Genomic DNA, 25,378 nt, shown 5'->3' with positions numbered 1-25,378 from the left:
CCACCCCCGACACACAGTAGCAGCAGTGTGTAACATCTACAAGATTCACTGCAGCTACTCATCAATGCTCTTTCAACAGCACCTTTCAAACCCTTAACTTCTGCCAACGAGAAGAACAAGGACATCAGATGCATAGGAACACAACCACCTGCAAGTTCCTCTCAAAGCCACATACAAGCCTGGCTTGAAACTACGGCCGCGATTCTCCCAAAAGTGCTGAATTGGTGGGAGAACTGTTCTAAATCCCGACTGTTCTGTCAGTTCAGCTTCTCACCTGAATCTCCGCACTTTGTGCACTGAAGAGGTCCCAGTCGGCAATCTCATTAAAAACCCAGGTGGGCAGGGCCGATTCGTGCCGGAGTTTGAGTTCTGGAGCTTTGCGCATGCACAGTGGCCCCAAACTGTCAACTCCCGTTTGCTGGCCAGCCCGATCGCTGGCCAGACTAGGACCATCGCAGTGCTGCCCCGCCAAGGCCCGATCGCAGCCCCTGCAGCAATTCCCAGGCCAGCCCTGAGCCCGCCCCGGAACGCCCCGATGTCCAGGCCCCACCTCCCAGCAGTGGCGATGCCCTCCCCCCCCACTCCTCGGCAGATCACCCACCCCTCCAGCCCACCCCAATCTCTGCCCTCCCTCCATCCCAGACCGATCCTGTCTGCAGAGTGGCAGCGGGACCCCCCAAACCCACCAATCACCCCTCGGCCCCATCCACAATAGGCTCCGCCCCCTTGTCACTGGCCAATGCCCGGTGGGCAGTGCCAAGGTGCCCCTGGGCATGGGCACTTTGCCCCTTGGGCAGTGCCAGGGGGTGCAGGCTGGCACTGCCAGGGTGCCCATGCCCAGGGGGCACCACCCCCTGCCGCCCGACCCCCTGGGAGGTCCTGATTGCCTCCCCTTCATTCCAGCGGGGTATCCCGCTAGTTCCCCGAACGTGGGGAGCTAGTCTGAACCCTGCCGGAATGACGTACTCCTGACGGGGTGGGAGATTCTATCGGGACCTGAAAGGTCATTAATTAACTCATATACGTATTTAAAACATATTAAAAATAGATTTAAATGACTTACCTGCCTTCCCGCCAGTTTCCAGCGTGGTCTGACTAGCAACTGTTCGCCGGTTCTGGGAGATGCGCATGCGCAAATCCCTGTTCAAGGCCGGAAACGTGCGTCTCCCACTGCGACCCGACAGAAAAGTCGTGGGTCACGATGGAAGAATCACGGCCTATACTTCTGTTTGTTCACTGTTACTGGATCAAATTCCTGGAAGTCCCTTTGTAAAAGGACCGGAGGCGTTCTTACAACACATCAACTACAACGGTTCTAAAAGGCAGCTTACCACCACCACCTTGTCGAGGGCAATAAAAGCTGGTCTAGCCAACAATGCCCACATCCAATGAACAATAATTGTAAATAGTTGAGGTCCTAGCACTGATCCCTGTGGCACTCCACTCATTCCATCTTGCCAATCTGAAAATGACCCATTTATGCATACTCTCTGGTTCCTGTTAGCTAACCGATACTCCATCCATGTTCATGTTATCCCCTACACCATGAACTCTTATTTTGTATAATAACCTTTGATGTGGCACCTTGTCAAATGCCTTCTGGAAATCCAAGTCATCGACAGGTTTCCAAGTTTACTTGTCATTTCCTCAAAGAACTCTAATTGATTAGTCAAAAACACAATTTTCCTTTCACAAACCCATGTTGAACCTCTCATTGCATTGAGATGGTGCTCTAAGTGCTGTCTCACCGATGCTCAGTGCAGTTTTAGTAAGACTTCCCTACCTTTTATACTCCATCCCCCTTGCAATCAATGTTATTCTCAACCATTGAGTCTCTGGCCAGGCCACTAAACTTGTCACCATTAATTCTCCTCTTGCTGAGACTCCCTGATAACCAAGACCAGATACACCTCACCATTTTATGTTTATGTTTATGATGTTTTCCTTGTTTTGGACATGAGGTCAATGGTTAAGACCCAGGCTGATCTGGTCTATCACCTACTTGGTACACACTACATTTTAACTTCACACAATTCCCAAGATATTTTCAGAGATAAGAACAATTGGCAGCAGTTCATGTGACGTAAACATGTAATTATGTTTTTACAAAAACAGGAACTGCCCATTCAAAACTGCTGGCATTAAATGCAGTTAAATGAAGTTGGTATAGTTCTGGGGTTTGCAGCGGGAAACAGTGGAGGAGGTGGGATGATGGTCACAAAAATAGGAGTTCAAGGAAACAAACCCTCACCCTTTTCTGATTGGTGGCTTTGAGCTAGATTCTGCAGCGCATGCTGAGTAGGAGGGTGGGTTTCAGCAATGCATGCTGGTAAGAGGGCAGGTTGTGAGATGCATGCTGAGTATAGGTGCAGGTTTGTACAATGCATGCGGGGTCTATAAGGCATTGTGTGCTATCTCAGTATCTTAATGCCTCTGGTAGGGATGCAAGCAAGTTCCTTTCATAAAAAGGAAAAATATAAATATTTTATTAAAGTGATGGCAGAATGAAGAGGAAATGACTGAGTTGACATTCTGCTCCTCATCTTTGCATCTGAACGCTTTCTCTAATATCCTTTGAACTGAGTTGTTGATGGTTTCTCACATGAAAGTACTGCCAAGTTACCACATCAAATGCAATAAACTGTTCTGTTCAAATGTTTAAATGATCTTTATTTGTGGGGTGAGGCTGATGGAATGTAGTGCAGAACTGAGGCTCCTTTGAACAACTCTTAATCAGCTCTTGACCTGCATGATCTCTTGGTGATATGATGTAGACAGTGGGTATGGCTAAGCAGAAGTTTCACAGTTACTTGGTTGTCCCTTTCCCATACTAGTAGCTCTCCTGAAACCTAATTTATTACTGATTGGGTTTGTCGAGGTTAACTACCCTTCACCAGCAAATCTCTGCAATTGGAGACATGGGATGCTGGGGTACCTACCCTCCGAATTCTCCCTCTCTCCTCCAGCAGGAGCTGGCTCTCTTGAGGTGATAGAAGTCAGGAGTACATTGTGAAATCTGTGGCCACTTTGCTGATACAATACAATGAATCTATTCTAAAATCACTGTAAGCTGTGGATTTTGAGTATAACTTTGGCACTGAAAGCCACTGAATTTCTTTGATCTTGTGTTTATTTTTGTTCTCTCTTTGTTTTGTTTTTAACTATTTGGGGGCACATGGTGATAGTTTCCAGGGTGTCTCCCTGTATTTCCAGAGATCAGGGAGAGCTGTGTTTCGGTGTGTTTTCTCCGTTCCTCCTAAGTGAGGCATAAGGCACATTGACCAATTTTAAGATGAGTCCTAAAATCACCCTGTCACCCAACCTTTTGAAGTGAGGGCCCAAAATGACAAGAGTATTTTGAATATTGAATCCCCAGAGAGAGAAGAGAGTAGAATGGGGGATAGAGGGAAGATTGAAAGGTAGACTTTTCCTCCTGGGATTTGTACTTGGACTTGCAAACAGGGAAGTCAATTTAAAATAAGTAGCTTCTGCTTACCCATCGCCGCCTCTCTCCATCACCCACTATATTTTTCCCTGTTTTGCTTTCTTCCTTTCACAATACGCTCTCCTCTCCTTTCTCACTCCCACAACTGATAGTGAGTATGTGGAGCATTTCAACCCCAACATCCTGAAGGATTCTGTGTTGTCCACACACAAGCCCATTGAAGTGAAAGGCCCTGGTGGGAAGGCCACCATCATCCATGCCCAGTATAACACCCCCATCAGCATGTACTCCCAAGATGCCATCATGGATGCCATTGCTGGTCAGGCTCATGCCAGGGGCAGTGACCTTTCAAGGTAGGCCAAGAAAAGCTAAGATCTGTTTGCCTGCATGCAAAGACCTTGAGGAGCCATTATGTATCTTTGAAGTTTGTAGACCAGAAATGTAAAGCCATTTTGAAGATGAATAAATTGTTAGTTATTTAGTTAAAATATAGTGATTAATTAAAGCATGTTGAATGAAAAGTAATCTTCTGGCTTGATAGGTTTAACCCTTCCTCTGGAAATCTGTCCTTTCAAACTCTGCAGAAAGATACTCACCATTGGAGTTTTTTCAAAAGGCTGTAGATACAGTCCTGGACACTTGGAGAAGTATCTGACCTGAGAAATTTTCACCAGTGAAGCACTGAAATATAACATCCATATGAATTCCAGTTTGGCCCCACCTTCCTCTGTGCTTCGATCTCCCTACTCTAAATGGTGCTGCTGAACAGCATGGAATGGTTGGGCCGAATGGTCTGTCTCTTTGCCATCTATCCAGTGTAAACCGCCCACCTCAGTCCACCTGCCCACTCCACAAAACAAAGATTCCAGAGAGATTGACACATCTGCGTGGCAAGGGCTGGAATTTGACACCAGATTTCCCTCGCATCCTCTTGAAACCACAGTGACAACAGCTGATCATGAAATTATTGGTTGAGTTTGTCTGATTTTACGTTTCAACTCTAGGGTCAAACAGACACATAATAATTTTCAGAATTTCCTCAGGAATTATTTGACTCCATTACTACAGGAAGAGCGAGCCTCTTTGTGCTGCAGTTCATGCAACCCAGTGAACTACTAAAACAAGAAAATAGTTCTGCAGCACAAGTTTCCTGTAAATGTAGCCTATATGTGTGTCTATATGCCCAAGATCTTCTGATCTCCAGATGGTCAGAGACCTGACATACCCAGAAGATGTCCCCTAGGGGACCTCTTGAAATCCAAAGTAAGGACTCCATAAGAATTGCCCAGGAAGTTTCAACTTCAGATGAGCAACTCCACAGCATCTGGGACCCTCTCCCAACTTTGAAACGGAGTCAAAGACTTTGGAGGGCTCCAACTCAGTTACCGGGATAATTATCCAGGAAATATTAGACAAGGAGTAATCATACCAAGCTCCTAGTTAACTGTACAACTGAACCACCCCCACCCTGACCCTCCAACTCTTCCCTGACCCTCTAATGCCCCTCCATCCCAACTCTCTGACCACCTCTGGACACTCCATCTCCACTTAACCTTATTTCAACACCCTACCCACCTGCCAACCACCACCTACAACCTACTAACCTCTGACCTATCACCTTGCCACCCTACCATCCTGTCATCCTACCCACTTACCTCACACACACATTCACTGACGTGCTGAAAAACTATTTAAATGTCCCAAAACTTTTCAATGTGTTACTGAATGAAGACTTACCAAAATAGGACAGCTAGTGCCATAAAAAGGGGGCATGGCTTGGCTTTCTCCAACGATCCTGCACCACAAGGAAGGACTCCGAGATCAGGTATGCTCCACATTTCTGAAGAGGCTTGCTTCGGACGTTTGGGCCAGAAATGCGGAGCTCCATCTTAGTGTCAGAAAATAGGAGCAGAGTGGTAATTGGATAGTGACTGCCACGTCCTGGAAGACTTGGCCCTCTTGTGCAGCATGTAGTTGGATACTGTGACAGGAGCTGTTTCCTCCTTCCATTTCATGCCCGTGTTGAGGAGATGTCAGTCAGAGGCTGAAATCATCACATGCTTGTTTTCTTTGCAGCCTTGACCCTGGCAGAGGAGCCCTGTCCATCAATGTAATTTGAGGCCTACTTAAGTTTTGGATGTGGCCTTTAAAGTTCATGTCATGAATGAGGTTTTACTGAAGATCATCAAATGCTATTGGTTACATTTGGACTTCAGCATATTTTGAAAGACTCCATGTTATTTATTTCATAAATGGCTAATGTGTTCTCCACCACAGACACAAACCCAACCATCAATGATCTAAATTTATTTTTGAGAAAGAGCCTGGTAGATCCAGCATCTGCCTATTTACATTTGTAACTCATTCCAGCATCTATCTTGAAAGGACTTTGTTGTCTTCCTAGCTTGAGATCCCTAAACCGTTTGTATTTTGGGCTATCAAAAGACACTCCAAGGCTTCATTAAACAACATGGAGCATTGAATGCAAATTCAATAATTTAAAATGATTGGAGTAGTTTCACTGCTAGAATCCAGGTCCAATTTGGACAGAGGAAATTAAAGAATCCTCTTGCTGCTGGTCCTCAATGATATGAGTTTGCCCAACGTTGACTCTGTTCCTAGGACACAAGGATCCAGAGAAAGCCACTGTTCAGTATTATTGGACAGTAAATTAACGCTGTTACTTGGAAATCACACAATTGGCCCTTGTTCAAGGAGGAAGAATCATAGTGGTGGCAGGAAATGATTGAAGTTGAATCAGGACAGAGAGAGCTTTGTCCTCCATCTGACAAAGTATATTGATCTGGGAGTTCTCAATGTCACTAATGTTAGATACAAAAGCAGATCCATCATTTGAATGAGCACAAGTTTCATAATTTAAAAGGTTTTATATTAAGAGTTCTGTTTTGTGAAGTGTGGGAAAAATACTTGACCATATAACATTCTTTTAAAGGTTTCCACACAATAGTGATATCTGAAACTGGCCTTGCTTGATGACACAGTATGGTAACATTTTATGTGGTATATGCTCTTCTCAGAATTCTGTGATTTTCCCCTGTGGATGGCTCACTGAAGCTTCATAAACTGTTGACAATAATCTGTAGATCAGGGATTGGTGCTGTAATTCTTTCATTTTGATTGGTGGCGCAGTATTTTGTTCTAATCGTGTGTTGCTTCTCTTTCTCCAACCCCTCCCCCAATCCCCACTCCCCACCCACCCCACTCACTCCCCCCCTCCACCATTCCCATTTCTAACACACAACTGTCATTGTCACTTTTTGTTACCTGTCAATCAAACCAACCTACCTCCTAATAATCACGGATACCAATGATCAATACCCTGGTGTGTTTGATCATGTGACCCTCAGTGGCCCTGAACCTCCGTTTGCGTAAGTAGGTTCATCTTTCGTAATCAGACTATCGTTTCTTAACCAAATCTGTACTAAACTCACACGGGTCAGAGACACCATTTCAATCACAGATCTGGGAGGTGCGAGTTTCCCTTTCTTGGTTCCTTGCCATTTTACATTGAAATTGTGTCGTGACATCTTCATTTTTGGTTTTCTATATTTTAGAGAAAAAAATCTGGAAATATTTTGTTAAGGCATTAAATAAAACATTTCATCTTCCTCACCCCATCAACAAAAAATAAATTCAGAGGTGGCCATTTGTTGATTGTCAGATCTGTGGTAGCATCAATACCTTTTGGCAGGTGAGCTTGTGCTGCCAGTTGTTTGATGCTAGTCACAATAGTTGTATTTGAATGGGCACAAGGAATCCTAGTTTCATAGGATGTAGTGTGGTATGGCTGCCCACCATTTGTGGCTTTATTGAGCAGCCAGTTGCACTAGCTCACCCACCTGGTAATCTGGAAACTTGCCCTGTAGAGTGGGAGCTCATGAAGTGTTTAAATAGGCCAATAGGTTAAGAATTGACAATTCTATCAGGTGAAGGCCAATCTAATGGAACTGGAAGAGGATAGCAATTTTCATGGGCTAATCCAAATTCTCAGGGTTTGGCTAAAAGTTCTTTTGGCATATTTATTAATGCCACCTTGTTGTTGGCTTGGAGGGCAGGGATGTGCAGATCAGTTTGTGCTTGTTTGTTTTGCTGCTTTCTAAAGCCAACCACTGGTTGGTTATCTGATAGTGTACCTGCAGTTGGATCTCATTTATGTATTTACCTGAGCCCCCAGTTAGGACAAAGGTGGACAATTGTCAATTAATTGTTTCACCTATAGAATATGCCTTATCAAAATTGTTCATTTTATAGACTTTTGTAATTCACTTTTCACTTTGTAATTAGATCAGATTCAAAAAGATTTAACCAATCCAAATTTAGGATATAGGTTTAATGGAACAATTATGCAGCATGTTAGTTAGAAAAGTGAATTCATGGTTATTAATATAAGTAGGATTAGTGCTGTTTGCTGCTACAGTGAATCAGGCAAAGATGGTAGAATAAAGAAAGCAGCAATATGAGAAAATGGGTTTACATCAACCAAAGAAAGTCAGGATTGTTGGATTACATTTGGACTCTTGCACCCCATAGGAAGGATGTTACATTCCAACCATTGTTCCCAGGAATTTAAACTATAAGGGAACATTAGGGAAATTTGACATGCTTTTATCAGAAGAGAGATATGAAGGGATATCCGAAGTTGATCATGGCATTCAGATGCCAATTATAAGGATTTCAAAATTGAAAATTAAAAAAAAATAAACATCGAATTCTGACCAATCTGTTTCACACATAATAATAAACTAATGGATGAAGCTACCAGGGATATAAAGGCCAGAGAGGTCCGATGTGGTTCTCAGGATTTGGTGGGAAGATGACTTCCAGCTTAACCACAACTTGGTGCTTTTGTTAGACCAAATATTCTTTTCCCATTATGAAAAGCTCCTAATTTGTATCTTTTGCATACCCATAAATGAGTTCAAATATTATCCAGAAAAATTGTGATGTATGAATTATTATTCCAGTAATATTTTTGCACTTGACGTAATTTGGTGAAAATCATTGTAAACCTAAAATGCTGATGTCTGCCCCTCCAGTTCGCACAAAGCTGCATGGAATGTTGAATTGAGTGTGTAATATATACTTATATATAATATATACTCATATATTAAAATCATTGAGCCAGTCTGTAGGTTGTCCCTGAACTATTGATTCTTTCACTATCTAAGCTAGAAATTCATTTGATTTTTTATTTTCTAACCTGAGCTAACTACCATGGTCAGTGTTTGGTGTCATGGTTTAGAACCACCCTGTGCCAAAATTAACTTTTGTTTCCATTATAATTGCTGTGGCGTTTTGGAATGGACTTTAATCAGTAATGCACTCAAGAATGTCTTGAGTAGAAGGTTGGAGTCTGTTTTGTTGGAACGTTTTGTGCAACCAATGACAGTGGTCATTTAATCATAAGAGTTTGTATCTGAGGGGGAACAAACTTCATGGTACTGTAGCCCACAAGAAACAGTAAGTTATCAACTGGCAGACATCTGTGCTTTTAGTCTGACCATTGCAAATAAAAGCTTGCGTTGTCAAAATGTCAACAAGGATAGGTCAAAAGGAGACATGTTTAAAATGCAACAAAGTATCACTGAGAATCTGCAATGTCATCTACAAGAACAATAGGTTATGATGAAGGGTTATAAGATGGTCAGAGACTGAAAATTTGAGATCAGGCTGTCCTCCCAATCATAAAGGAATGTCCTTTCCAAATTAATCTATTGCGTACTTATTTTGGAAAGAATGTGATATTCTAATATTGATCTTATTGACATTTGTTGAATGGAAGTGAACTATTTCTGCAAAATATGTATAGTGATTAAAGTAAAACCAATCATGAAGTTGTCTGTATTATCTACCGTACCTACTAGCTTTCTCACGGTGATTGATGGGAATAATGACATGGCTTCACTGTGATGTTGTCAAACAAATGGGCTGAATGGTTTTGTAATAAATTTTCATGCAAGGGGTTGAAATGTTTTGCTCTGGGGCCATTGGCCTTCCAGAAGAAGCCACAGACAGAAACTTCTGTAGGCATGAAGTGGTAAAGGTAGGGTACTGCCAGTAGCTTTCTTTGCCGACTAGGATTGTGGCAGAAACTAAGACTTTAGGTAAAAGTGATTAAAGAAGGGCAGTGACAATGAAATGAATCTTCAGAAATACAAAGCATACTGGTTCGACATCCTGAGTAACAGTCACTGACAGAAAGCTGGTGTGTTTCTTATACACCCTTAAGGGACTGGACTGGTCAGCAAAAGGCAATGCTATCTGTCTGTGTTCAGCTCTCAAGGTGAACTGGGTGTGAAAAGTTGAGGTGCCTCTTAAGATTTAAAACTTGTAGCCTGTTCTTATTTGGGTCGCATATTACACACACAGTCAATAATGCTCAACTGAGAATTGACCTGAGATACAGACATTCCTTTAACTGCATCACTGTCAGAAACTCTTCTTTTCTGTCCACTTACTGACTGTTGAATGCTTAGGAATGCTTGACTGGACGTGTATATTAAGGTTGCATTGACTGACAATTGTACTGGCACCCGATGGAGTCCAATTTTATTTGCTATTTTGGAACTTCATCTGGTATCTCAGTCCTGATTCTCAGTCCCTTAGTACAAGACTAACTGGGTTTAATTGTCAGTATCTAATTGCTTTACTTCAGGGCCCCAGCTTTTTGGAAGCGTTATTAACGTCCCTTGGTCTAAAAACTGAGGCTGGGAGCTATTTGCAATATTTCACAGTGCTCTTTATTGTTTCTCGGTCCAATCAGCAAATCTTTGCAGTCTATTTTGAGTTTCAAAACTTAAGTGTACTTTAGAGAAAGTTGTATCCTTACTATAAACTTTTGTATTTGATTTCCCATGTGCCTGAGATGTTTATCACATAGAGTAAGTTGCCTTTCCAGGAGCAAAATATCTAGGCTTGATTCAGTTTAGAAGCCTCACTTGCTCATGAATGATCAAGGTCCAAATATAGCTGAACTAAACTCCACTATGGGAAAGAAACAATTCTGAGCAGGAGCTGAGGCTGGAATTCAAAATCCTGATCCCAGAGTCAAGAGCCTGAGGGATGGAAACTTATTTTCTCTGCCATTGGGCTTTTTTCCTTCAGGAACAAAATGGATGTGCACTAGATGAACACACCAGAGGGCAACATCATAATTACACCCATTCCATTTCTTATGTTATTGCACACTGAGGGATTTGCAGATACGGCGGGAAACTGAAGTTGAGATCAAAGATCAGTCATGATTTTATTGAATGGTTCAGCGGCTCGAGGGGTCGCCTCTTCCCAGTCCTAGTTGGATCCCACCCCATTCAGAAAATGGGAAGCATTAAAAGCTTGGCTGCAATGGTTGGGCTGAACTATACAGTTTCGGGGCTCTGGACCTGATTGGCTAGTCGGTCACCTTGCTCTTGTCCCTGCTCATTGGCTCCTGCAGGAAGGGGTAGGATGAAGAGGCATGTTATCTCTGAGCTGCCAAAGACAACCCATATGGCTATTTTGTTAGCATTTGTCTTTAGAGCCACCTATGACCAGATAATGAGCCCCAATCTGGAACAGACCAACAGGTGACCCAGAGTGATATGGAGGTGAGTACCTAACTAAAAGAATTCAAGATTGATTTCATGTAAAGTTAGCTCATCACACTCCATAACTTTTCATCTCTCATGGTCCCCTACATACTTTTCTTTCTCCCCCCTATGCTTTCCAATCCTCTGTCACCTTAGGGAGTTGAGTTAGATATCCAAGTCACTCCTCCACTAGCACTATCAGAGGTGTGCCCTCTGCATTAAACCACAGGAAGAACGATAGTTTTGTTTCCCTCCCTTCCTTTAACTTTGTTTAACTCCAGTACCTCCACTCTACTTGCCAACTGCCCGCAGGTCACACTGCCCAACAGCTGACTGCCATTGGGGGACTTGACTCTGTGCACCAGGTGTGTGAAGCGAGGGTGTTCACCAGTCATTAAATGTGAAGTAACTGAATGGAACCACCGCTGTTATGGAAGTTTAAACTAGTGCATATACAAAGCGTAGTGAATGAAAAAGAAAACTGAATACCTCTTATTTTTTGAAAATGGAGAATATTTATATTTTTGAGAGAAAAATTGGAATGTCTCTCATGGAATTAGATATATACTGAAGAAAGTTTGCCATACAACATTTTTGGGGAGAGAAGAGAGGAGTACCTTTTTAATCTTGAAGATTTCCTCTTTCCCTGTTTAAGAGCACCTCTCCTAAAAAATGGCCAATGCTCAACACAGACCAGTGGCTTCTGGTCAGTATTAATTGGCACACTGGCCAGGACTTTTTGTCTTGAAATCAATATCCAGGGGAGGGAGAATGCATAGAATCCACCTGAAATTTGAACTGAGTTTTCTTTGGCTCCGATTTGACTTGTTTAATCCCATTCTTGACTCTTAGAACCACAGAAAGTTATGGAACACAAAGAAGCCATTGAGCCCATTGTGTCTGCACTGGCCAAAAAATACAAAAACTAGCTGCTCATTCTAATTAACTGATTCATAAACGTTTACAGCACAGAAGGAGGCCATTTGGCCCATTGTGTCCTTGCTGGTCAACAAATTTCTGACTACACTAATCCCATTTTCCAGTGCTTGGTCCTTGGCCCTGGACGTTATGGCAGTGCAAGTGAATGTCTAAATACTACTTCAATGTTACGAGAGTTTCTGACTCGAACCATCATTCAGTGAGTTCCAGACTCACACAACACTCTGAGTGAAACCTCAACTCCCCTCTTAGCCTTCCACCTTATACCTTAAATCAATGCCCCCTCAGTATTGACCCTTCCATTAATGGAAAAAGTGCCTTCCTATCCACCCTATTCATGCCTCTCCATAATCTTATACATCTCTGTCAGGTCAACCTTCACTGCTCCAAAGAAAACAGCCTATCCAATCTCTCCTCATAGTTCAAACCCTCCAACCTAGGTAGCATCCTGATAAAACTCCTCTGCACCCTCTCCAGTAATCACATCCTTTCTATAATGTGGTGGCCAGAACTGCACACATTTGTGGCCTAACCAATGTTTACAGTTCCAGCATGACCTCCCTGCTCTTACCTTTATTAGCCGAGGCATAGAATATAAGTATCCCATATGGCTTCTGAACTACCTCCTCCATTTGCCCTGCCACCTTCAGGGAATTGTGGATATGCACTCCAAAGTTCCTCTGATCCTCAGTACTTTCCAGGATCCTACCGTTCACAGCCTAATCCTTTGCCTTGTTAGCCCTCCCCAAGTGTATTACTTCACACTTTTATGGGTTGAATTCCATTTGCCACTGCTCTGCCCACCTAACCAGTCTACTGATATCCTCCTATAGTCTATGGCTATCCTCCTCACTATTTACCACCCTACCAATTTTCATGTCACCTGCGAACTTCTTAATCAAACATTTAAGTCCAAATCATTAATGTACACCACAAATGGCAAGGGCCCCAACACCAAGCTGGAGCTAATCCACCTTCCAGCACCACGTCCATAGCCTTGCAGGTTACTGCACTTTAGGTGCAGATCCAGGTACCTTTTAAATGAGTTAAGGGTTTCTGCCTCCACCACCAAACCAGCCAGCGAATTCCAAACACCCATCACTCTCTGGGTGAAGAAAGGTTTCCTCATGTCCTCTCTAATCCTTCTATCAATCACCACAAATCTGTGCTCCCTGATAATTGACTTTATTCCTGTCTATCCCTTCTGTAACTACACCATCCTGAACACCTCTGGGTGTGACTGGAATTTAATGTTAGTTCAAGCCTGCTGGTACAAGTCTTAGTGAATTTCAAAAATATAGAACATTAATTTTTTTAGCTAATTTTGCACGTTGGTGCTTTCAAAACATTTGAAAAGTGGATCAGTGATAGAGTAATTTAATCGAGTTGGAACAAACACTGTCAATGATTTGCAGGTGCAAACTCATCTTCTCCCTACATCCCAGAGGAAGTGACAAAGAAAGGTTACCTGCTTTAAATTGGAGAGCAAACACCAAAGGGTATTATTATGGTTCTCCCAGGGACCTACTTCGGTGTATAACCAGGACAGGGCTCAGGAGGGTCAGCTGTTGTTGAGAAAGGGAAAATGGGAGAACATCTCCGGGTTCTAAATCAATATTTCCTCTTTTGTTTTTGAAGTTTTGATGTTGACCAGAGAGAACGTACAGACCCTTAAAACTGAGTTCCTCAAAGAAGAAATGTCTTTCTCCATCTGAATAGGTTCCACCACAGACCTGTGGCAGATGTTGAGGTTTCCAGTGGTTGAGAGTCGCAGCGATAGGTTAGGGGTTAGGATGTGTCGTTGTAAAATGAAACTCTCTCTGTTATTGCAGTAACCTACATGTTAAAGATGCTCTAGTCGACAGTGCCTCTCCAGTCTACCAGGCTGTCATTCGCAACACTAACAAGCCCCATCAGACTCACCAACAGGAGTTGGATGAGTGGACACGCCGGGCTGCCAATTTGCAGTCCAAATCTTTCCGCGTCCTTGCTCAAATGACTGGAACAGAATACTGTAAGTATAGAAAAGTTTCATTCTGTTAAGTGAAATGAGAAATGAGTGGTGCACTGTGATCACGTTACAAATGAAACTTAAGGCTAAATCCAGACCAGACTGGTGAGGTGAAAGTCTCCTCTCTTTCTGCTGGTCCTAAGTGAAGTGAGCTGATGAAATATTATCCTGGTGCTCACTGGATACAAGTTCGCAAGATGAAGCAACCTGTGATTCACACCAAATGATCAGTCTCACGATGGGAAGTAGTGCAGTAGATGCTTCTATGAGGTAATATTAGACAGAGTAAAGGGAGCTTTATTCTGTACCTAAACTTCACTGCAACTGACCCAGAAGTCCTTGACGGCATAGAGAAGAGGGAACTTTACTCTGTGCCTGATCTACAAGTGCTTGATTTACCAATACTGTGGGAGCTTTGACTTTGATCAAATCCATGCCATGCCCAACATGGGATGCTTAAAGGGGCACTGTAGAGGGAGCTTTACTTTGCACCTTATTTGGGATTGCTCAATGGGACCAATTACTTTACCATGTCTACTGGAGTAAGCTGGGTAATTCCCTTCTCCTAAGATCTGTCAAAATGTTTATTGCCTGAATAAAAAATAATTTATCTTAAACCAGTCAATATTTCTCTCGGGGATGTAGCAGGAAGTGGAATGGAATCACATTGGCTGACACCTAGCATCAGTGCAGCATTCAAGGCATTTGAAGTTTTGACTGTGTTGTTACTGTTTAAGTACTGTATTGTGTTTAAGTCATCTGTTGCCACCTGAGCAAAATGGATTTGTAGATGCATGAGCGTTCATACCAACTATATCTATCCAGGAGGCAAGGTACTTCGCCACGCTACACTGATACAGTTATACTGTAGCACCACTGAAGCTTTGGGAGCAAAGATTAACCCTGGCCTATTATTGCCTTCTTCAGGCCCACTTACCCCACACAACCCTCAGAATTGCCTTCCCACCAGGGCTTACTCACTGGCTGGCACAACCTGATTTCTGCCATTCCATAAGCAATGACATCTAAGCAATGCAGGTGTGGAAGTTATGGCCAGTTAGAGACCCAGTGCAGTTCCAACACACATCCCAATTATCAGCCACGTTCTAGTAGATGATGAAATGTGAAGTAGACTGTCATTGAATGGAATGCCCAAGTGAGCAAGCATTGAAAGGCTTTACCAAATTAACAATACAGGAATGATATCAGTAGGAGAAAATTACAGGTCTGCTTCTACTGCACATTTTTATGTTAAAATTCTGCAATTATAATCTTTTCCCGCCCAAAAGTAACTTTTTAAAATCCTGAGATATGTCCGAACTTAAAATTAAAGAGCTGGTTAATAAAGTAATAATTTTATAAATATTATTCCCTTTCTCCATCTCCCTCGTCTTGTCATACACAGGTCTCCAAGTTAATAGAAGTGCAGTTTAATATTTACTATGCACTGTTGTTTAAACTATCCATCTCCCATTCTGAAGATTAAAATTTTGTACTTGACGTAAACCACTCAAAACAAATCTACTATATTGAAAACAAAAATGGAGAACTTCTGGAAATCTGCTGATCGACGAGGCCCATTCTAATGTAGGTCATAAAATTTTCAGCAAGAAATTCTCACCTTAGTTGGTTTCCTCTTTCCTTTTTAAGCAAGATTGCAACGTCTTCACAATCCTGGTCTTGTTTTTAATGGGACTGGGAGGTGAAATGCGATAAACTGTTGGATCCTAGCTTCAATAGAGCCCAGGAAAAGAGCAAAATCCATATCTCTCCCTAATGGAATTAGGTGGGACAATTGCCCCTCATCCTCTTGCATTCAAATCTAGTTCACCAAGGTGCTGGGTTTACTGTAATGTTCTATCCTTCCATTATTGAATGGTGTTGTTGTAAGACTGCCTGGTAACAGCATTCACCAAATTAAACAGTTGACTGGTCTTTGGGCAGATTTCGTCATCTCAACCATATTGCTGCCAAACCTTATATTTGTTGTGCTTGAGAGTAATTAGACATATCTCTGAAGTTAAGTTTCATAAAGATGGAGCCCTCAGGAGTTTAGAACTGAGACAGCTTTCACCTTCTATTACAGTACCCTCAGCAAACAAAGATCAGTGTTTAACTTGGAGCCCGGTGGATATGTACAAAGCAGCATGTGCTTGTTTCACTGGGCATGGTCATTCATTTACACCTTTTGTTTTCTAGTGCAAGATCCAGATGAGGATGCTATGAAAAGATCAAGGTAGGCTTCCAGCAACAGCAGCAGTCAACTGGCCCACTTAACATATATTTCAGACAGTTTACAATCAAACACATTAATACAATACATTTAGCAATAAACACAGCATTAGTTAAATTTAAAAATTTGGGGTAATTAAGATAACTTTGGCTGACAATTTTGAAATTGAACAAATAATTCTACATCTAGCTCTGCTTACAACAGACATTCAAGGCTCTGTAAATGTGGGTCTATGCCATCAGTTACAGGGGATCATTCCATAAATGCACAATGGGCTGGTTGTGGTTTATGGACCACAGTGAGGTGCTACTCATTATACTGAGGTGCTACTCAAATGATCTTCCCCAAGGGTTACCATTTTAAGGGTCTTGCTGATTCAGAAACCAATGTGCAAAACATCTTTGTGTCTTTGTTGTTGCAGCAATGGATCAATTGGGGACGGATTTTTTAGGTCTTGTCATTTGTTTAATGCATTAGTTGGTTTGTGTGTGATACAATTATAAGGTCAGGAGAGTGGAGGCCATTATCCCTAATCCCTTACTCTTCTCCTCCTCTCTCTTTCTCTCTTTCTCTATGCCACAGGGAAAAGTTTGAACATGAAGTAAAAGGTCCACGCTTTGCCAAATTGCGTAAATGGCATCATGGTCTGTCTGCACAGATCCTTAATATTAAAGGTTAAACTGCCCACGTGTAATAAGACACTTGAAGATAGAATGACTAAATAAAGAAAAAGAGCATATTACTGTAATAGTGGCTATAAAAATAGTGTGAGAACATCAGATCTTCTTACAACAATTTAAAGAAAGTGCTTGTTGAGTGTCCTTAGCCTTACACCCCTCTGTTGTATTGTAGTGCTCCGAGCAGCACAATACTTCTCCATGTATGAAGGTTTCTCTGCCAATAAAATGCTAAAAGTCCTGTTTCTGTAAGATTCTGTATCTCTGAATTCCTTTCAAAGAAATTTTAGGGAATTAATATACTGTGAGTTTCCTTGTGTTTGAGAAAGAGTGCAATTTGAAAGGACTGTTGTGATCTCACTGGTAGAAGTCAAAATGGTAGGTTCTGTCTAGCCTGAGGGAATGCTTGCATAACACAATTGAGCCTGACAGGAGGTCAGACAATGAGGCTTTGGGGAGGTGAAGGATTTGAAGAAAATGGGAATGGCTTTCTGGGACATACAACAATGGATAACACATTCTTACATGCTTCCAATGAGATGTAGCAGTGCATTTTACAAAATCATAGCTAGCTACCCAGAGATTGCTGAACCACTTATCAAAATGGGCAATGAAACATCTTTGATAAATCTTTGTTTTTATTTACTACTGGTGACCATTACCACAAAAAGTCTCCACCCCAATCCCTTTGTCCCATCTAAGCATATGTTATAAGCATCATTAATATTTGATTAATTACTTACCCAATAATTTCAGGTACAAATGTTGGGTTCCCATTGTTGCACACTCCTTGCCCAATCTCATTCCTGCCATGTAGTCCAAATCCTATAAAAGACAAGCAAGGTTCCTGTAATATTCTGTTTAAATAGTTGGTCTATTAAGCTTAGCTTCTCTCATAAAGCAACCCAGCATGGTAGGAACTTTAGCTTTCCATCTGGATTTCTGATTGAATTCATAACAAATATTTTTAAGGTTGGGGCATGCAACTTAAAAGGGAAATGGGGAACCATGCAAAATGATCCAGGCTGAATCCCATTACATCGGGGCAATGTACACTGCAATCAGGACACAATTGTTGTGTCCACTGACCAAGCTCAGTAAAGGCAGAGGCAAATAATGCAAATAGACAATTTCATTCAAACTCCCATTACATGAAAGGTTTTTCTTTTGGAAGGTGAGGGGCAATTTATAGTGAATTTGGAAGAATTTATAATTACCCGAACAGTCTTTTTAAAATTACGTTCAATAACCAGATCAGATAAAACTATTCTTCAGTAATTGTATTGTGTGAGCATTCCTTCAGAAGTGGGGAAATTGCAAGTATCTCATCATTTAATTTTTGGAGGTAAAATATAAAATTTAGTTAGATTGAGTTAAAGGTAAATGACAAAACTGGGATCGAGAGATTTGAGTAAAGACTGCATCTGAAATTTATAACACATTTCACTGCAATTTTGCAAAGAAAATTCTGGATTGAATGTGCAAAATATTTCCATTCTTCTCCTACTTTCTCCACTGAAGGTGCTGATTTGTGTTGTGGTCCACTTCTCCTTGTGTGCATAGTACCAATCCAAATGTTCTGCCAGCTAATCAGGGCTGAGTCTCAACAATGATTGCCATTGAGACCTACAGATTCCTCCTGCACCTTGCAGTCTGGGTCACTGGATGGTAAGAAATAGGAGAGAGAAACTCAATTGCAGTTTTCCTCCCCGTACTTCACTCCTCTACTCTTCACTGACCCAACAGCACTGAGGTAAATGGTAACACCCATCGCCTAGCTGAAATTAGTTAAGGTAGCAATTGACCCAGTCTGGATCGTAAAGGTGAGGGTCATAATGCTGTTTGCATTTGCCTTGTTTTGATTGCGATTATGGGGGAAGAAAAGTTCACGAAAAAATTGCAAAGTGGGGAGCTCCATGTTCCAAGAAAAAAAAGAGACCTAAATCTGTTGAGCTGCAAAATATAAGTGAGATGTGTTATATCTTATTGTTAAAAAAGGGCACCGACTGGAGGTGGTGATTTGGGACCTTCTGGAAACCGCACTGGGGTCTGAGCTGTATCTGCAATTTCCCATTGATCCTGACGGTTCTGAATGACCGTGGTCTGTTAATACGATAGTTTGTGAATGATTTGAGCTGAAGACGTGTAGGTTGGAGACGAGTAATACAGTATATAAAATTTGGGTTCTGATTTAGTGGAATTGTTTGGTGAAAGGCAGGGTGTGATCATTTGGTTCCTGTATTCTGTGCTTGGCTGCTTTGGTTTGCTATTTCTCTGTATATACCAGCACTTTTTCTTTTCTCTGAAATAAAAATAAGTCAAATTTTAAAAAAGACCAACAGATCCTCTTCCAGTCTCTTTCTATATCGAATAAACCTAGCACTAGATTCTCATTAAGAATCACAATCTCTATATTTGGAATCAGACTTAATTTCTTTAACAGTTGCATTAAAGAGACAGTACCTGAATTGGGCACGACAAAGGGTTTGTATCCCATCAGTTAAGAGGATACAACCACCACAGATACAGTGATTGACTTCAGCAGTTAGAAATTCCAGATGGCAAATTTTCTGTGCACGTACTGTTCGGACTTGTACGAGAGTACAGCATGATTTATTTTTAAATGTGGTTTAAACCAGATCACCGCTTCTGGTCAATGCCGTACAAATTGCAGACATGGGATTATAGTATGAATGCATTTAATCTGCAGACATAAATGTTGCTAATCAAAATTTGTACCTTTTCTATCATTATTGGGTACAAAAAGATTGATGTTCTAATATCCTAAAATGAGAAATTAGGTTCCATCCCCCCACTCCCAACCAGGAAACCGGAGATTCTCAAATCTCTCCCAACCTTTCCTCAATGTTGCATTAGTCCACTTCTCAAAGCTAACCACACCAAGCCCTTAATGCAGATTTCAAGCAATACTGAAAAGCATTATTGTTTTAGTAAGAACTTGGTTGATTGTTCAGTTATACTTTCACTATTCCATGGCCCCAAATGACAGATCAGTAATGCTGATCATCCCTATGTCCCTGAACTCCGGAGAATCTCCAGGTATTTTCGACTGGTTTTCAATTAATTGCAGCTTTCTGTAGTAACTATTGTGTAAGAAGTCTCACAACACCAAGTTAAAGTCCAACAGGTTTATTTGGTAGCAAATACCATTGGTTAAAGTCCAACAGGTTTATTTGGTAGCAAATATTGGTATTTGCTACCAAATAAACCTGTTGGACTTTAACCTGGTGTTGTGAGACTTCTTACTGTGTTCACCCCAGTCCAATGCCGGCATCTCCACATCGTAACTATTGTGGCCAGTGATGCTTAGATTGACTTTGGTTTTTCTCCATCTGATAAATCTAGGATCCAGGGATATTTCAATATAAACTGGTTAATATGAAACTTGATGTAAGTAGGCTGACACAAAGAGGTACTGTCACTTTAAAATGCATTAGAACTGTATTACGGAACAGTGCTGTGCACAACATTAAAGTAAAGGAACTGCCCTGTTTGACATAACGATGGACTGACCAAACATTTGTGTATGCATAAATGTATACACAGTATATGGTTACTTTTATGTAGAAGTCCTTTTCTTTAAAGGTACTTGCATTTATACAAGCAAGGGATAGACACTGAGAAGGCAGGTGGGGAGGCAAACAGCTAAGTATTGAGACACCAAAGCAAAAGGGAGTTAGAAAGAAAATGCCAAGTGACTGGAGAAAATAGATGAAGACTTTTTAAAATGTGTTCATGGGGTGTGGGTGTTGCTGGGTAGGCCAGCATTTATTATCCATTCCTAAATGCCCTTGAGAAGATTGTGGTGAGCTGCCTTCTTGATTTTACCAGCAGTAATGGAGGGAGAAGGATTCATGTAGGTCATAGTTGGAAAGCTAAAGGCTTGTGGTGGGATGGGGAGAGTCAGAGAGGTTTGCAGGCTCATGGAGAAACCTGAGGGTGAGAATGTGAAATCATGACACAAGAGGTCATGGAGTGAATGAAGGTGGGTGAGTACAAAGGTTTTCACATTCTGATCCATCAGATCAGAATTGTACCTCTGAAACTTCCGGAATTGGTTTTGGGACAGAATGACTAGTTCAGGGACCATCAAACCTAACTTTACATTTTAACTTCATTCAGATCTGACCTGCTAGTGAAGTCTTTATGGTTACTCAATAAAGAGCTCCCACCTATGGGATAAATGTAGATTATAACCAGCAATTGTCTGTTGCCCACAATGAAAACTTCAGACTGGTAGTGCTTTGTGTACTGAGGTTCTCTGAGTATCACATTAGCACACATGTTCTTTGCTCTGTCAGGGGCATCTCCTCAACACTTGCTTCACGATTGGGATGAGGCAGGAGGAGGTCAAAAGAAGATACTGAACATGTGAGCTCCTAAAATGACCTTGGAAATCTTCTTTAATATTGTGCAATAATGGCATTGCCACATTATTTTCTGAATTTTTAAATACATAAAGACCTTCTTAGTGAATTATTTTGGACAATAATAATGGATCATTCTAATTTCACTCAATAAGATAGAACACCAAGGAATTGATAACTAAATCTTTGAGTCTTAGCTTTTATTTGAGATGTTTGGACAATTCACCACTTTTAAATGGTGTTTCAAGCTTGTGCATAACATGATCTACAATCATACTAAAATCTTGAACATGGAACAGGTACTGTGCAGGACCAGACTGTAAAGTCTGATTTACTCATGGTAGGCATTCAAGGTTTTCTTGATATCCATTTAGATTCACAGTCATTAAGAGGTTTCTGACTGACAGCAAACAAGATTCTGCAAATCTGAAACTGGAGGCAAATGAATTCTGTCCATTTCAGATAATTGTGTGGCATGCTGTTGCCTTTCTTTAGTTTAAAATGCTCTCTGAGGGGTGAATCCTGGCACAGTACTATCAGGCCACCTTTTAAATGGGCAGGGCAACTGATAAACAGACAGATAAATAAATCACAAATCATACTTCCTTTTTGAAAAAAACCAGAAGTAAAACATGCTCTTTTTTAGAAAATTGACATAATTCTAATTTTAAAAAAAAATAACTTTAAAATGTTTTGAGAGGCAGCTGTCTCTTGATGGAGCATTTATGTATATTTGTGATACTAATGAAGGACTCAGATGCTGCTCAGTGCAGTAGCACCCAGTTGAAAAACTGCCATCATAATTTTGAAGGAATCCTCATGCATTTAAGTTAGCCTTTGGCTTCAGTTTTGTAGTATAAACATATACCATTTACATTGAGAGCAGACTAAATATGAAACTGAGCTTTCAAAATGAAAATGCAAAGTAGAGAATTTACTCTGCAAATGCATTCCAGTAAATGTGAGACTCCCAGCTAGGTGTTACAGATTTGAATGCAATACAGCTTGTGCTGTTTACCTGTGCTTTTCAATAGCTAACTTCAGGACAGGATGCTTTAATGAGTGCTAAAACATGACAGAACACTATATTAATAAAGCACAAAAACAAAAGTAGCCAAATTGCTTAGGAACCATTGCCCTCTGAAAGAACGTTGTGTGGAGATGACTCTGACCCAGGTCCCTTCTCGAGGATGCTGTCTACCAGCTAGCTTAGAAACAAGACAAACTGCTTCCAAAGAAGTTGTGAATAAATGTAAAGAAATTACATAGGTGGAGCTAGGCTTCTTAAAATCCTGGTTGGACTTGGTTTAATGGATACAAGTAAGCGATACAGGTGTGACACGTGGGCAAATAGACTTCCTCAGAATTGTGCAAATAATGTGTTCTTGAAGATTCTGTTCCATGGCGACAGCTGAAACAAAAAGAGGCCTTTCAGGTAAACTGCTTGTCTGGTTGTGACATAGGGAAATATCCAATCTGCAATGGGCTGTTCCTTTTCCAAACCAAAAACTAACCCAATTTCTGCTGGATGCCTCCATGGTTGGAGCATTCCCTCCATGGCTGAGACATTCCTTCCTTGATTGAGACCTTGCACCCATGGTTGAGGCATTGCCTCTTTTGCTGGGAAACTGCTTCCATGGCTGGCTAGGGTGCTTACTGACTGCATGCCTGCATGCTGGGAGTTGGTGACTTTGTGTGTGTGTGTGTGTGCGTGTGTATATTTGTGTGCGTGTGTGCCTGACCTCTCCCAAAAAGTTTGCTTTTTTGCTTCCATGTTATCATCAATTGCTTCATTGCCATCTAATTTATTCATTCTACTCACACTCTTCCTTCTCCCCAAAATGAAGACCCAAAAGCAGGTCTCCTCATTCATGATATTAGCAACATCGTGGTTGAATTGAACTATTTAATCATAGATCACCATGTTTTTTTTTAAGTTTGTCGCACAATGTTTTGGTCATCTGTGAAGAAATGATTCTGAATTGATACACATTTGCTCAAATTTCCCCATCACTTAACCTCCATCCTCTATTGCTAAGTAAACCAATTTTTAGCAGCTACACTTGGAATAATTAAATCACTTTTCAAAAATATACGTTTTTCTACAAAATATATCAATTTGCTTCTCGTGCGAGGGAAAAAAATAAACTAATGGACAATATAAATGGACCACTCTGAGGGAAGCGTATCATTAACTTGAATACATGATGATCACAGGACATGGGTTTTGTGTACAGCAGATTACTTGTCACAGACCCAGCATGGGAAACACTAAACTGGAGTGATTTTGTCTTTATGTAGTTTCCATATAAAAAGACATGCATGTTCTTCACTCTGATGAGTGCATATTAACCCAAATGGTGTTGATCCAGAACTTGGGGAGCAGTAAATGGGGGTTCCTTTCTGTCTGAGAGCAGTATCGTCATCCCATTTGTCCATGTATCTGTGCTTCTTTGTTGTCCTGTCTTTTTGCACTTTACTAGGAAGTTGTTGTTGTAACTGCAAAACCATTTCCTGTACTTGGGCTTCTGAAAGATGGCTGCTTTGGAGAGGGAGCGAGCTGATTATCCACCCTGCTGAAACTTCCTGGTGTAATTGCAGGCTCTTCCTTGTTTTCTCTTTTAAGAAGGGGAATACACTGAATTCATCTGAGGAAGTGAGGCCTAGATTTTTTTTATTCTTTTCTGTTCGAGTCAAGGAACATTCACCCTATACCTGACCTGTGCCCCCAATATATTTCTTGAAACTGGTGCTGGGTGACAGATATGGAAATTGTTCTAGTTCCCTCAATTTAAATGAGAAAAGTTAGCTGTTTCCAGTTGGGTTCCACAGAATGCTGTACTCGGTCCCCTGCCTTTTGTGATATATATTAAGGACTTGGATGTAAACAGAGGGAGAAGTGATCAAGAAGTTTGCAGACGACCAAAAACATGGTTAATAGCGGGCAGGATTGCTATAAACTGCAGGAGGATATCAATGGACTGGTCAGGTGGGCAGAAATGGAATTCAACTCAGCAAAGTGTGAGGTGATACATTTGGAGAAGTTAAACAAGGCAAGGGAATATACAACAAATGGGAGAATACTGAGAGATGTAGAGGAACTGAGGGACCTTAGAGTGAATGTCCACAGGTAACTGAGGGTAGCAGGACAGGTGGATAAAGTGGTTACGAAGGCAAATTGAATCCTTTCCTTTATTGACCAAGGTACAGAATATAAAAATATAGGAGCAGGGAGGTTATACTGGAACTAAATAAAACATTATTTAGGCCACAACTTAAATACTGTGTGCCATTCTGATCACCTCATTAGAGGGTACAGAGGAGATTTATGAGTGTTGCCAGAGCTGGAAAATTTCAGCTTTGAGGAAAGATTGGATAGGCTGGGGTTGGTCGCCTTGGAACAGAGGAGGCTGAGGGGAGATTTGATTGGGATGCACAAAATTGTGAGAGGCCTGGATAGAGTGGATGGAAAGGACCTATTTAGTTTAGCAGAGAGGTCAATGACTAGGGTGTACAGATTTAAAATGATTGGTAGAAAGATTAGAGGGGAGATGAGGAAAACATTCTTCACCCAGAGAGTTTAGAGACCTGGAACTCACTGTCTGAAAGGGTAGTAGAGGCAGAAACCTTCAACTCATTGAAAAGCTGTCTGGATTTGCACCTCGAGTGCTGTAACCTGCAGGGCTACAGACCAAACCCTGGAAAGTGGTTTTAGGCTGAGTGGCTCATTTTTCGGCCAGCACAGACATGGCCAAGTGCCCTCCTTCTGTGCCATAACATTCTATGATTCTATGAAAAAAAACACCAAACAATATTAATATTATTAAACAGCAGAGAGAGCAGGATTTAAATGAGCAGAATACACCAGTACCAGCATGGTTTTCATTAAATGCAATATTATTCTTTATTGTTTTTGCCTTCACCTTGTGGTGAGTGATGAAGGGTAAAGGGGGATGCAAATTAGATCAGGTAGCAACTAAACAATGACAAAACAAAATGGTACTTGGCGACCACCACTAGCAAATGTCATATTGACTTGGAGATATGCTGATAGGAGTTTAGTATTTTGATTAAGAAGAACACCTGAGTTGACACT

At 41.3% G+C, this 25,378-nt stretch overlaps 1 protein-coding gene across 1 annotated transcript in view; it reads left to right on the top strand.

The window, feature by feature from the left end:
• Nucleotides 1–25,378, top strand: part of ldb3a (LIM domain binding 3a) — a 167,921-nt gene that overhangs the window by 86,255 nt on the left and 56,288 nt on the right. Inside the window, exons 6-9 of the mRNA XM_078199289.1 lie at nucleotides 3,598–3,798; nucleotides 13,806–13,987; nucleotides 16,184–16,220; nucleotides 16,800–16,891. Of these exons, the coding sequence (XP_078055415.1) occupies nucleotides 3,598–3,798; nucleotides 13,806–13,987; nucleotides 16,184–16,220; nucleotides 16,800–16,891 (512 nt within the window). The remainder of the gene's footprint in view (nucleotides 1–3,597; nucleotides 3,799–13,805; nucleotides 13,988–16,183; nucleotides 16,221–16,799; nucleotides 16,892–25,378) is intronic.

This window comes from Mustelus asterias, chromosome 28 (genome assembly GCF_964213995.1).
Source record: "Mustelus asterias chromosome 28, sMusAst1.hap1.1, whole genome shotgun sequence".
In the NCBI taxonomy this organism is placed as follows: Eukaryota; Metazoa; Chordata; class Chondrichthyes; order Carcharhiniformes; family Triakidae; genus Mustelus; species Mustelus asterias.
Note: the sequence above shows the minus strand (reverse complement) of the source record. Positions and strands in the feature narration are given on the sequence as shown.